We start from the raw sequence: 15,307 nt of genomic DNA on the forward strand, positions 1-15,307 counted from the left end.
CTTGATACGTTAATAACGATCAAAACAATAGAATTTACTCAACGAGGAAAAATACCACTGTCCTTTTTAAATAGCGCGCGTTTACAGGTTTGAAGTCATGGATTTTCCTGTCTGAAGGAGGCATAAAGGTAGCTATGCTATCTATCGTTTATAAATTTAAAAACTATTCAAACTGGAGCTCGTCTCATATTGTCAATAAGTAATAATTTACCACATTGTTGAACAATGAGTTTGTTTATACGTATCACCATAAAACCATATGGTTTTGTGAGTTACTTGACCTCACACTATATTTGAATTGCTTATGATGTGGGCCTAGGACTTGATGCTAGATTTCGTTTCAAAGCGTTCGGTTGTCTTAATCATGTCATCTGAACCGAACGAATTTACCTATGACAAACTGCTTGCTTTTGCATCGAGGTATAACCGGCGACTACAACAGGATAAACTTAGTCGTTTACCATTTCTGGACAGCGCCACAGGGATAGCTCAAAGACCGTGCTTGCTTTACCGCAACCAAAGAGAAAGGGAGGGAGGTGAGTGACTTTCCACAAACAGTGAACCTGTAGGCTACCTGACTCAGGTTTATCGATATCGTTCCCACAGGTGGAAGAAAAGCAAACGAACTGGCCAGCTCCCTTCTTTCCTGTATCATGGAGATGTGTTAAACGGGGTTGCTAAAATGGGTAAATTCCTAATATTTCTTTACCATCAGATCGTCCCAATATCTCAGGATTAGACTCGTGTTCTAAGGATGTAGAGGATGATAGTCGTAGTACTTGGGCTGCATGTCCAGAATATGATATGGATTCTGATGCAAGTGATTTCGCAGATGAAAACTTTGGAGTTCGTAGACGCCGAAAAAAAGGCCGGGTGAGTACTGGTTAACGTTTTGAGGCCTTTGTGTGTTTCGCTCACTACTTAGTCGATGTTTCTGTCATCTGGTTGTCCCATTTGCAGTTAACGTAAACTTTAGATAATACTCGATGTACTTGGATATAATCGTAACTATTAAGTAGTTATTGATCGTAGTGGGTATGAAAAACGGACGAAACCACCCGAATACCCTATCTACTTAGTAATCCAAACTCAATATGTCGAGATATATACTTATCTTACCTAAACACTAGACATGAACGATGCAAAGCTTGCACGGTTATAACCTAAACTGACTGAAGACAACCAGATTGCGGTCGTCTCTTATTTTGGTGGGGTCGAGTTTACCATTTTACCTACATCTTACTTAATATGAACTTCGGGTTATTTCGGCATTTGTCGCTCAATACAACTTCAAATTATGATTACGGCTTTGTTGTGGGTTCAGTTTTAGTTCTAAAAACTATATATATATATGCTAGTCGCGTCCTCGACCGAGTGGTATTGATATATTTATGGAACTCAGATACTGCATATTGTCTCGATTTTTATTCTTTCTGTCTGTGAACTTCACCTAAATCACTTCATTTGCAACCTCTACTTCGCGAATTCTCTGTGCAGTTTTTGTGGTTCATGAAAGATTCCAGCAAATACACTTATGTTAGATGGGAATTAGACTCGAGCGTCATTGGCCTACAAAGACCTTTGTCCTAATATCACTTTCATTTAAATTGACTTTCAGCCATGTTTAGTTTCGTGTCAAATGCCTTGTATACAATTGATAACGTTAACGAAAAATGTGTTTTGCCAGCCAATTGTCCTATTATCATACTGGTTTTTTCTGGTAATTGTGTGTCATTAATGTGGTCCTAAGCAGTCATTTATCATCTACCTTTCTTCGTTTCATGTAGTCCATCATACGTCAATTGATTAGTTTATTGAACTCATCATTAGGATAAAGTTTCCAGATATTTGTGATGTAATTGCTTTAATAAAAAACAAGTTAAATGTTAGCTATATATTGTCCTTTTTCATTTAGACTCCACGCATAAGCAGGTCCAACTACTCTGGACCTGGTCGGCGACGTTCTACTTATACCTCATTCGATGATGACTCGAATGACCGTCAAACATCCTTGCCAGTATTTCTGTGTGAGTTTTGTGGCGTACGATACAGATCGCGAGCCGGACTAAATTACCACATTAATTCACAGCATTCAGAGGTACGTGTATTTTATTTTATTCTAGGTTTTTGTTAATATTTTGGCTAGGTCGTCTTTTCTGTAAACATTAAACATAAAAATTTTACTCCTGGTTCCTAAGTTTATCTTTTCGTAACAACTCAGCCAAAACTAACTTGGTAAAACTTCCTGTCAATATCAGGATTTAGGTCATGATATCCCAATTACGCAACTGCAAAACATAAAGTACCCCAAACAACAAATAAGTATATATTTGATTGTCATTTGTCATAGATGTACTGCTTAAGTTAGTTCTCTCAATATCAAGTTTCAAGAACTAATATCCTACTTGGATACTCCTGATTTAAAGTATGCATATGAGTTTTGTTTTGAAAGGATGGTGCTGAAATTTGGTTTCCTGGATGCTTTAAGCGACTACAAAAACACTTAAATTGCTCTTTTAACCTAAATATAAACTGTTGCTACAGAACTGATCTGTACCCATGCATATCCAAATGCCCTGGTACGGCTGAGAGTGGAGAGAGTCAGCTCTCTCTCGAAATTCTCTCACATGGCCACGTGCATACAACCACTGCCAGAGAAGTCCTACTCATTGTCTTCTTGCAGTGGTGTTGTTTACGAAATGAAGTCGACTTGTCTATTGTTAATTTACTCCATTTGTAATCCATATGAGATGTCCGTCGGCCCATTAAAGGGCGAGTATAGTACGCAACAGTTCTATGTGCATTCCGAATTCCTGTAAAGGAAAATATGTGTAGGCTTCTACAGTCCCAATTACAAACGTTATGATAGGATTCCTTACATATGATGAAACTAATGAATTAATATTGAGACTGGGTACAGGGTGCTATGTAAATATGATGGAACACTCGGCGGAGCTGTAAGGGAAAGTTCTGTCTACCTGACAGCTTGATGAAAGAGCCAAAAAGATATTTCTTTGATGTCGACCACATAATGTTTTTTTGAGTAACTTGTAATACCTTGCCACTAACAGCAAAAATGTGTTAAACAAGGGTGTAGGAGCAACTTTTTCTTTCGTTTTCATAAAGACGGAAACCCTAGAGATGCTAGTTGCCTATGGTAGGACTTCAGTACGGTCGACATTCCCAATTCTCTCTAGCCGATTAATCTCTTTCTCCTACAATCCCACATTCAACTTTCATTGGATGATGGTACCGCATAACAGTGTTCCAGTTGATGTAACTCTAGTGGGTCACTAACTATCGAGTTATTAACCCACTTAGCCAGATGATTCTCTGATTATTTCCTCTTTTGTTTTGTCATTCAGTCAGTCAGCTACAACGTAGGATCAGGCACATATATGCATCGGTCCAAGTTGCCACACCGTACTAGCACAAGAAGACGAACACCAAATTCATAGAAGTAGTTACTTCAATGGTAGTAATATATAGAAGAGAGATTGTGTATAAGGATACAGTACATGAAGAAAGAATTAGTTGGTAGAAAGAAATATATAAAGCAATTTTAATCTCACAGTTTAACGGAAGACAGAGTGTATAGACCTGCGCCATTGTGATCGTTTCCGAGCCATATCACCCAGTCTCCAACCATTGCTTACGATAGTCACGCGGACCTCAACCGAGTAGTCTGTATCTACCAACACGGCTCAGACTAGAAGTTAGTGACTTCAAACACTGGTGCCACGTTTTGGTTCTGGCGTCCCTTACTTCCTTGCAACCATCCCCAACACTAGTCAGCATTGCGCGTCACGGTGGTCGGTGTTTAGGCATACGTAACACGTGGCCCAACCATCTCAGTCGATGGAGATTCACAACCTTATCAACTGATTTACCATCATTCCTTAATACTCTGTGTCCAACCTCACTATTACTTACCCGGTGATCCCAACAGATGCGAGCAATATTTCTTAGGCATTTGTGATCAAATACTGGTAACTTACGAGTATCTTCTACTCTTAATGGCCATGTTTCACAACCATAAAGTAGGACAGAGCGAACTGCTGCGCAGTATACTCGTCCCGTAATTGATAGACGGATATCTCGTCTTCGCCATAGGCGACGTAAGTTGGCGAAAGCCAAACGGGCTTTTTGAATCCGTGCTGAGATTTCGTCAGACACCAACCCATTGGGGCTGATGAGACTTCCAAGATAAGTGAAGTTGTAGACGCGTTCGACTACTTCACTCCCTATCCTTAGTTCAGATGTTGACGCAGGTCAGTCCTGGAACAACAACTTGCATTTAGATGGGGGAAACGCATTCCAAACATCCTGGCATTGCTGCTCAGTGCTACCAAAGGACTCTGCATTTTATCAAAGTCTTCGCCAAACAGGACTATATCTTCTGCGTATTCCAAGTCTACAAGTGAACCTCCTCGTAGGAGATCAATGCCCAAAAATTCAGTCCACGAGAACGTTATTTCCAGCAGTAGGTCTATGATTAAATTGAACAAAAATGGCGATAGTGAACAGTCTTGTCGGACACCACTTGAGGTTGCAAAATCAGATTACAGTTCGCCATAAGCTCTCACTCGACTGGTAGTGTTCGAGTAAAGGGCCCTCATAAAGTTTATGTACTTCTGAGGTACACTTTCAATGACAGACACTGTCACAGAACTTCTTTGTCTACAGAGTCAAATGCTACTTTTAAATCAAGAAAAATTATCATTGTCGGGCGCTAATAGACATGTTTGTGTTCTGAAACCTAACGAATGGTTAATATGTGGTCGATGCAGCCATGACCAGGTCTGAAGCCAGCCTGATTTTCTCGTGTTTCCAGTTCACGAGTCTTTGTTAGGTGCCTGATAATTATTGAGGCTAGTATTTTAGATGCTATGTTAGTCAAACTAATCCCTCTATGGTTATCACAGTATGATTCTGACCCCTTCTTATATATTTGAACAATCAGTGATTGTGACCAGTCAAGTGAGATTACATTCAGTTTCCAGATTTTAGCTAAAATATTTGTCAACCTGATCGCTAAAGCTGGACTACTATCCTTAAAGACCTCTGGAGTCAATCCATGTGGACCAGTTGCTCTTCCTCGTTCTCTAAAGTGTTCCTCCCATCGTTCTAAACATCTGGGCTGAGAGCAGATAAGAGTCTCGTCTTTTTTCGAGATTGTCTCGCTTACACTTGACTTCTTAATTCTAATTTCTTTTATTAGTCTGAAGAGTTGCCTGGTGTTGCCTACAGCCTCTGTCTTTTCCATTTATTTTGCTTTCGTTGCTCACCACTGCTCACGATCGTTCCTTAGACTTTTGGTTAACCTAGATCTGATTTGCTTTTGCTCTTCATCGTGTTCAAAGCTGATGGGATGAGTTTACGAGAATCCATCAGTGCAACAGACTTAGTAGAAATCCATTAGTTTTTCGTAACTCTTCAGTTCAGATCACTAATAGATGTTGCTGCTGTTTCCACAGCTGTTTGTATATCTTTTTAAGCAACATCTGGATCAGCCTCGTTTACAGAACTGCCCAAATGTGAACTCAGTTGTTCCTGGAACTTACTTTTGGCTTTCTCATCCTCCAGTTCAATCGTAATGGGTCTTCTTAGTTTAGTTTTTCTGCATCCATTGAGGCGCAAACGGATGCGTGCTCGTATTAAAACGTGATCAGAGTCTAAACATGTATTCCAGTATGAGCGATAATCTTCTATCGAGCCTCTCCAACGATGACTAATGGCAATGTGGTCTATTTGAGTCCATCGTTGGTTTGATGCAGGTGGTCGCCATGTTAGACGATGTCTCTCCTTATGCTTAAAATTAGTGCTTGCCAAAAATAAACGATTGTCTGAGTATAGTTGCAGCAGACGGTCACCATTATCTGTCCGCTGAGCCGTGATACTGAAATACCCACCTAATTGTCTTTCTGTTTGGTTTAAGCTACCTACTTTGGTTTCAAAGTCACCTGCTACGAGTACGATGTCTGAGCGTCTAGCTTTTTGAAGAGGTTCAGAAAGCTTACTGTAAAAGTCATCTTTCACTTTATCCCGTCTGCAGTCAGTGGGAGTGTAGGCAGAAACGACGAAAAGACAACGACTTGTGTCCCTATCCTTCCGAGTTCTTACGGAGCCGTTTAGCTGAACAGCACATAGGCGACTGTTAACGGGAATCTATTCTATTATTGCCTGTTCTACCCTCATACTTAGTGCTATACCTACATCTGCTAGTCCGCGAGAACTAGCCATCGGGTCGTCAGATACACGAAGGATGTATCTCGTTGGCTTTCCGTTTTAGCGAGGTGAGGTCAAATGAATGACCACATTTGGATCCTGTTTGCGTGTTTCGGGGATACAGCATACAACAATGAAACGAGATTCTAGGTTTTTAGCCAAGGAGGCCTACTGACTGATTTGACACAGGGTGCGTACGTTGAAGACTTTAATGTGTAGTTTAGAAGGAGGTTTCAGTAGACCTAGGACAATGTTCCACGCACTAGAATCGTCGGCCATGGTGACACTTGAGGATGAAGCCAAAAGAGGAAGTTTGGAGTTGAAAGTCGATGTAGGAGGAATAATAGGAATAGAAGAGGGAGATTTATTATGAATACAGTTATCTTGAGTGATGTTTGAGGTATGAGGGCGGTTATCACTTTCCGGTTGCCCATATCGTGGAAGGGTTCTTCTGGAGGTACCTGAAAATAAAATTGGGTCAGGGGTGATCTTAGTGACCTGGGAGCGTGACCGCAGTGCCCAAGGGACAACTGCTTGAATTCAGTCACACACGATCATTTTGTGAGTAGTTTTCGTGTTAGCTCCGTACTTGTTGAGACGTTATTGCCGGAGACCGATATTCATAGGATAAGGCGAGGTGTGCAATTTTAGAGTTGACCTTTTCTAACCCCACCCCTCCTTGTGGGAAGGCAGCAGCGCTGTTATGCTGGTTGTCTGAAGGAAACAACTTACTGCCGTCACAGCTCTGTACAGTCAACAGTACGACTTCGCCTTCGGACCTTGGGTTTGCTGCTTTTAGTCTTACCGCTCTTCAACCGACCTGTCTGGCATTGTATGACCTTGAGGAACGATTGTCCCAGCCAGTATAGTTCGATCGGTTTATTACGATAGGCAACCCCGATCACAACGTCAAGGTATTAGCAACGGTCGGGCTTTTGTTTTGTACCATTCTAATATAATTAGGTCACTAAAAATCAAACTGTATTTACATATGAAAGACACGAACACTAAACGACAGAATTTTTACTGGTTTTATATAATGCACTTCGTTTGCTGTAACTAGTGAATTTACATTAGGTAATATAGTGTTGTATCTTATCGTGTTTTATGAATTCCGTGTAGAGTCTTATGAATTTTATCGATTGATTTAAGTACGTGTTAGTACAAAGGGGCACCAAAATATATATGGGCCACAATAAAGAAGAGGTTGTGAAGTTAGAGATATAGTAAGAAAGGTCAGTATAATAAAAAAGGAACAAAAATGAATGGAAATTAGTGTATGAAAGTGGAAAAGACAATGTTAATGAAAGAAGCAGTTCAGTTAATAAAACTAGGACCATGAAGGATTCCTTCAGTCAAAGAAGTCCCTCTTACTTATATGAAGAAAGTAAAAGAGATACGACAGTACTTCCACTGGCTTCTATTCTGAGCCATCTGTGGTAACGTCACAAACCACCGTTGCACTGTCTCTAGGGTCTCAATCAGCGAGTCGTGAAGCACTGGAAGTTGCCAGTCGTGTGCAGCTTTTTCCCTAAAAACGAAATACGGTATCTGTTTGATTTATTATTAATAAGAACAGACAAATTAGGTATTAGAGTACATTTACTGTTAAAGAACGGGTGAGTAATTTGTAAATGATGTTAGATAAATGTAAACACTATTCAGGGGAAAAATTAAGGAGTTTAATGTTGTCATAAGGTTTACAGGTCTTTGATTGCTCCAAACTTTCGTAAATAACATTGTTTCGAATCTCCGAAATGTCTTTTACATGCATTAACACTATGGAATATATCATTAAAATTTCTTTAAGCCTTATTTGTATGAATTCGTTTACGTTTTTCCTTCTTTTTCAATTATACGCCAAATTGCGAATTGTTATGTAAAATGTAGATCACCCGGTACAGGTTTGTGTACTTAAGTTCGAATCACACCTCTCGTGTGTGGAGACTAGTGACACTACCTTACTGTTCCAACCCGAGTTGGTGGACCGGGAATCTAACCTGATTCTAGGTGAAATACTTTAACCACAAAGTCATCACCCCATATACATTCACTGTAATCATCTGGTTATGTCTTATTTATCACTAAAATCCACAAACCTATCATTGGATGAGATTTTTGCGAAGTAAATGCTACAACATGCCTCTCGTATGAAACAATATTACTAATTGTGGTCTTATAATTCACTTATAAAAGAGGACAAACCTTTGTGTTATGTAACTTATACATTATATACAAAACAAGCAAATTATTTATTTCATCTCCAGTGTCCCTTTTAGTGCAAACTCGTAGGCTGAAGTACTTAGGAATTATAGCGTTTCGAATAGCCTAAAGACTGTTTTACGTCAAGGTTTAGACAGTAAAAACAACTCGTACTTTGAATATAGTTGTTTGAATTTATTCTGATACACAAGGCCGTCCTCGTTATGGTCGAAAAAGGCATATTCGGTACCATACACGATGTTTTTTGAAAAGTTATTTTCATGTTTTTTCGGACGAACAGTCATTTTGTTTCCTGGTAGTTGTATTTTAAAAAGTTTACCAGGTGAATATAGACATTTTAGTCATTTTTATTAATTTTTCATAGTGAGTTCGTTATATCTTCCTTGTCAAGTATTATTTAGCACTGGATTACCTAATATTTTCTAATACTGGTACTATTGCTACTTCCAATATTGTGGGATTTTTCCTCATACTTTCATCTTACTTTACAAATAAGATGTGACAACTTAACCCGATATGTCAGGCTCCAAATTGCGTACGATTGACTAAAATTTGTTTAAATGCACACAAATCAAAACACGAATCAGTTGAGGACAAGATATGTTCCAGTAAACAGAAACAATAAGTCTACAGTAATAAAACCACAAGAGTTCTTATGAAACTTACATCTAGAACTTCTGATGTCGTCTCTCTTAATCTTTTGTCTGTGATCGGTTGGAAATATATCAGTACTATCTTTTTGGCACATCTTTAACTGGATTCCTAAGATTTATTGTTGGGATCCACTTGCATCAGGCTGACTGATCCACACTCTCAGTCCGTTTACATTCTTAGTAGTACAGTCGTAGCTACAGTTTCACTTGGCTGAAGTGAATGGTCTCTCATTACATGTTATTATTTTTTCTGACATTTTCTTGGAATGTGTGGTATTACTGTCCCACTTCCATAACTAAAGACATCAGATTCAACGGTGATTTCCAAGCTGGGATCGAAGTGTTTTAGGAAGATTCGTCATAAGCATTGACCTAATTTTATCAAAAGATGGTTGACATTCTACTGACTACTGACATGGTTTGTCTTTCGTTAGTAGTTTATTCAACGGGTCTCTCAATACATTTCCGGGGAGAAATGTCCTGTAATAACTATTTCTTCCCAATAAAGATTGGATCGACTTTCTCATTGGCGTATGTTTTAGCTTTATTTGATCGTCAACCAATCTTATCTAAGATGAAGATAGTAGACTGAATGGAAAGATGTACTTTTCTTCACATAGATAGAACCCGTACGTCATTCTATCTAGAACGTGGTAAAGATAATCAGATTGTTCGTTTTCAGCTGATCACATAATGATGACGTCATCTAGGTATGATACTACTTCAAGTATACCTTTTAATGTCGTTCTAGTTTATGAGATTGGACAAAAATCCAATTGTGATAACCATAGAGTAAATCAGTTTGACCCATAAGACTACTACCAATAAGACTGTACTATTAACTTGTCTAATCACCTAACGCTTAACCAAGGCTTGTGAAGATCGAACCGTACTTGTTTCAGACCTGGACATGGATTTGAAGACTAAATGTTAGCTTCTCTCCAGGTTTTCGAACACAGGCATCTATCAACTCATAATCATAGTTGTATTTCTTGACCCCAAGGCAGCGCTTGATTCTGCAGTTCTATATGTTATATGTCAGTGTCTGTCATTGAAAGATATGCTAAGGAAATATATCACCCTTGTAAAAATTCTCTTCATGAACACTACTAGTAGATTCATAGCTTATGGTAAACCACCATCGGAACTTGCAGCATCAAGTGATCTTAATCAGGGTTGTTTACTTCCTGTAATTTTATTTAACTTTGTCATAGACATTCTTTTAGCGATAACGCTCTCATTGTCTGACTTATCCGGAATCCATCTCCTACCAGGAAGTTTACTTGTTGATGCAGATGACATAGTTCTGTTTGGTGAGGTCTCAGACAAAATTCAGAACTTCTTTTTATCATTTTGAGCTCCAATGCAAAAATGTTTGTAAATGCATTTCTCTCCCTTCAAATGCAAAATGTTGCCCCAGGACTGGTCTGTGTCAGCATAATAAGGGGTAAAGCAGTTGATCATGGTGACCACTTCACTTATCTTGAAAATCTGATCAACCCTGATGGGTTAGCATCCAACGAAATCTCCGCACGGATTCAGAAAGGTCGACTGAATTTCGCTAAATTGTGCTAAGATGTCTGTCTGCTGACTAAAGGACGAGCTTACTGCACATCAGTTTGCTCTTTTTCACCATATGTCTGTGAAATGGGGTCTTTAAGTTTAGAGGGTATTCGTAGGTTGTTGGTATTTGATTATAAATGTCTTCGTAACACTGGTCGTGTATGTTAGGACCACTAGGTGAACAATGTTAAGGTTGAACGCAATTTGCCAAATAGAGGGCAAATCGGTTGTCGGGATCATGAATCATCATCTTAGGCGGTTGAGACATATGTTACGTATGCTCAACCGCTACCTACCTAGACTTACAATGATGGCCGGTGTGAGAGTAAGTTGAAAAAAGCTAGGGGCAGCCAAAGCAAGATATGGCATCAGTCTATGGACTTACTGTCTGTCTTTCCTCAGATCTTGAGTTCCAAAACCCTCTTAGACTGCTTACCTAATTTTCCGGTAGTTAATTCATTTTAATCAAAGTCTCATCGAAAAAATTTAGTCTCCCATATATTAGCTTTATGTTTGTTACAATGACTTGTCACGGTTGAGATTTCGAAAAAAAACTTAGTGATTTACACTTCAAAATAACAAATAGAAGAGTGATAAAACAGTTTTCAAACTCATCAGGCCAACAAGGAATTCATCAAAATACAATTAACTTTTTAAATCTGGGAAGCAGTTAGCTACCTAACAGATTATATCTCTGTACCATATTGATCATGCTACATTTTGTAACCTGTGTTAAAGTTTGTAGCAACTTGAGACTGGATCTCATTGATTTATAGTATTATTTTCCATCAGTTGGGTCATATATTCAAGATTATTTTAATCACTTTATTCTAACCCTAACGACTGGGATCAGTAGACATTGGAAAAAAACAAATGTTATCCATAAGCTAACTTACAACTTTGTGCTAGGTTGTTAATACCCACAGAATATGCAACTATCTAGTCATATTTCAAATAAGATTATCATTCTGTGTTCTGAAATGTTTTATGTGAGCTTTTTAGTTTGGTGAATCAAATTATATTTCTTCTGTTTTGAGTATCATTATTTTTTTCCTGTTATCTAACTGTTACACTCCTTCCAATACAGATCTATCTTTTTAACTTACGAAACAATTTATTTAGGGCAGATTACGTTTTTGTTACATTTTATCCTAATGCATCTATCATTATCCCCAATTTTCTGTTTATTTATTCACTTCATTCTATATGTTAGACACCACGAATGAGTTGTGCACGACCGGCCTTTATGTCTCCTTATCGAGGAACAGATGGACATCATCACAACCCCCATCCTCATTCTCAACAACAAGAGCAACAGTCTCACAGTCAAACTAATCATTTGCTCAATGGGTCAGTAATTAATTCAAGAACTACCAGTAATCACACTTCTACTTCTCATTCCACTTCTGTAACTAATAAGAATAGTAGTAACAATAATCTTTGTTCTTCTGTAAATGGTTCATTCGGCCCTTCACGAGTTCGCCCTTCAGTCATTGAACAAGGCGGTGGTAGCCTAAGTAAGTTTGTTTACAAGACATTCGTAGTATAGGTAAATATATTGACTATAAATATTATTTGGTCTTACTAAACATCATAAACTTAATGATTTATTAGTTATCATTGTATTACTAACCGTTTTATAAATATTTCCAGTTATTGAAGCACAAGAATGGCGGGATATGAATAATACAGACTCATCAGAACATACCTGTGACTTTTGCCTAGGTGATGAAAGTTTGAATAAGAAGACTGGGAGATCAGAAGATATGTTAAGATGTTCAGATTGTGGACGTTTTGCTCACTTTTCTTGTTTACAGTTTACACCAAATATGATTACTTCTGTACATACTTACCGGTGGCAGTGTATTGAATGTAAAACGTGTTGGCTTTGTGGTACTTCAGAAAATGATGTAAGTAATTGGTTTTTATGTTGTTTATTCTTTCTTTATTCCGTATTTAAAAAAGGACATATTTACTTGATATTAGATACATACGTAACCCGTCAATCTATTCAGTACATATCGTCCATTGAACATAATTTTTCTACCAGTTATTGATTGCCATTTATGAGACTATCTTGCTGGATTTTTTACTAGCATAATAATCATCACAAACATACATGATTGTACTTAATGCTTATATATTCTGTAACTACGTCAAGTAACTTATTTGAATGTATTCCTTCATGTATGAATAAATATGTCAATGGAATTTATAATAAAAATGGGTTTTCGATTAAAGTTGTTACAGTCCATATAAGTACAAAAGCAAACGCCATTTAGATGAAAAAGACAACAATAAAATTAGTGATCTTTATGATAGGGAAATCCTAATGAAAATAACAAAAAAAATTTGGAAGGATAGAGATTTGAAAATTCAAGAGGATAGTATTGTTAAAAGCATACTACTGAGAATTCCGATCAGAAATGGCTAAAGATTAGATTTTTCAAAATAATTCTAACAAGTTACTATTTAAGACATGGGTGGAAAATAAAATTAAGCCCTCTAATAGTTGGATTCCTAGTGGTATATCCTTAAAATCATATGAATTAATACGTGACTTAACTGAATTTTAAAAAGTTATTGTTCAGAAGTCTGATAAAAGTTCCCTACATTTAATATCGTTTTTACGAGTAATTTGAGTACAAATAAAGAATTGTTGAGCGACCATTTATTATAACCACTTTGCTGAATGGCTTGCTATAAACTCCGATCCATTCCCACGGGTTCTTTAATAAGAAGCATTCAATAGATTAATATGCCTTATTAATATGTGGATTTAATATCTGTCGTGACTCTTTTTTTCTAGTTAAAGTTGTCCTAGGGTGTCCAGACCTTAATCGCTTGGTACTAGTCTATATGGTCAGTGATTAACAGTTCCGGCTTCATGGATAAATGTAGTTCTTCGAAACTGGGATCTTGAGAATATAGATTATTAGTTGAAGATTCTTGATGAAGTCATGTGAACGCAATTGTATTAATGTCGACACAGTCACTTCTTATCTTCCTCTAAATAATCTTAAACGTACTGTTGGTTTACACCTATTTGTTCTCTATCTACCCTCGTCGTCTAGTTTGTTTTAATATAACTTTATTGATATTTTTTGGGCTGGTTTTTGTTTTTGTCTGCTTAACATTTTGACTGTAATTTCTCAAGATTAAAGGGAGAGTGTCATATAAGCTGAAGTTATTATTGTTGATTACGTAAGTGAAATGTGCAGAGATAACAGTGTATATAATGCAAAGCTATAAGGTGATGAGTAGGCAAGAAAGTGCACGTAGCTTCAGAGATTTTATTTGTAGATTTCACTAAATAATTTTAGTTTGCAAATAGTGTATTACGCGATTTGGGTGAATGATCACAGTTATGTATACTGAATAGTATCATCTATGAAAAGTGGTATGCAGAATATTTTTATGTAATTCAACTATTTTATCCATTTACATATAAAATGGTCTTGCTTTATAAATGTTGCCTTCTAACTTTTATCTATATTCTTCAGGAACAAATGCTTTTTTGTGATGATTGTGATCGAGGTTACCACATGTACTGTTTAAATCCACCATTATCTGAGCCACCAGAAGGTAGTTGGAGTTGTAAACTATGCGTAGATCGTTTTCAAACATCGGCCGCTTCTTTTTCTACCTCTTTTGTTAACGTCAGTTTAACAAAAAAGTCTGACTCTTGTATTGATGAATTGAATAATAATAATAATAATAATAATAATAAAGACGATACAAGCATTTGTGAATCAAAATTGAATGTGCCTTGTTCAACTATTGTTTCATCGGTTGTCAGTCATATTGTTCCTGTTTTTCAATCATCTTCGTTAACATCACCATCATCATCATCATTATCATCCTCTTCTGGGCTTTTTCAATCCTCTGCGCATCTTCAAAAGATATTAGTCAATCATGTATATCCGACTGTTTCTTAATGTATATGTGTATATCTATAATTTTTCAAGGATTATCATTATTATTAACCTTATGAGAGTATTCACTCAGTAATGTTAAATGATTTAAAAAATATCTTCTAGGATCTTAAAAATTCATCATCTGGTTTTTTGTTCCGTCTTATGTGTTAATGATTGAACAAAGTAACCTCTGAGCTATTTTTAAATGTTTATTTTCCCTTTAAATATATTATGTTTTTTTCAATATTATTTCTAGGGTTGATTAATTTAACTGTTTATAGATAAGAGGATATAGAGGATTAAGGACGAAAGTGAGCAAGTAAGAGAAAGAGAGAGAGAGAGAGCAAAAATGTACTTACCTATTCATTTATTCTATGTATATTATGTACCTGTTTAAATCAATGTATTATTTCTTTGTTAACATACCCTCATATGTCAAACCTTTTTTGTCAAAACAGACGTACTATTTAAAATGGAATTTCAAAACTACAAACAGACCTAGCTATAGTAACCATTATTTTTGTTTAGCAATGTATGTATGTATATGCATAAATTTGATCGGTTGTTTCTTTTCAATATGCTGTTATGTCTCGTCAGTTTTTGATAGTTACCAATATATATATATATATATATATATATATATATATATATATATTGTTTAGACCATATTCCATTTTATTATTGTCATTATAACTGTCCCGTCAGGATAAAGTTTCGGCGGGG

The 15,307-nt window shown here is 36.9% G+C and overlaps 1 protein-coding gene across 1 annotated transcript; it reads left to right on the plus strand.

The window, feature by feature from the left end:
- Positions 1-364: 364 nt before the first annotated feature.
- On the plus strand, positions 365-14,846 carry Smp_123390 (requim, req/dpf2, putative; the record flags this gene model as incomplete). The annotated part of the gene is made up of 8 exons (XM_018791531.1): positions 365-536; positions 570-686; positions 716-873; positions 1,916-2,098; positions 11,881-12,184; positions 12,321-12,577; positions 14,171-14,326; positions 14,841-14,846. The coding sequence occupies 8 exons, from the start codon at positions 365-367 to the stop codon at positions 14,844-14,846; spliced, it is 1,353 nt and encodes a 450-aa protein (XP_018645305.1).
- Positions 14,847-15,307: the final 461 nt, after the last annotated feature.

This window comes from Schistosoma mansoni (assembly GCF_000237925.1).
Source record: "Schistosoma mansoni, WGS project CABG00000000 data, chromosome 2 unplaced supercontig 0171, strain Puerto Rico, whole genome shotgun sequence".
In the NCBI taxonomy this organism is placed as follows: domain Eukaryota; kingdom Metazoa; phylum Platyhelminthes; class Trematoda; order Strigeidida; family Schistosomatidae; genus Schistosoma; species Schistosoma mansoni.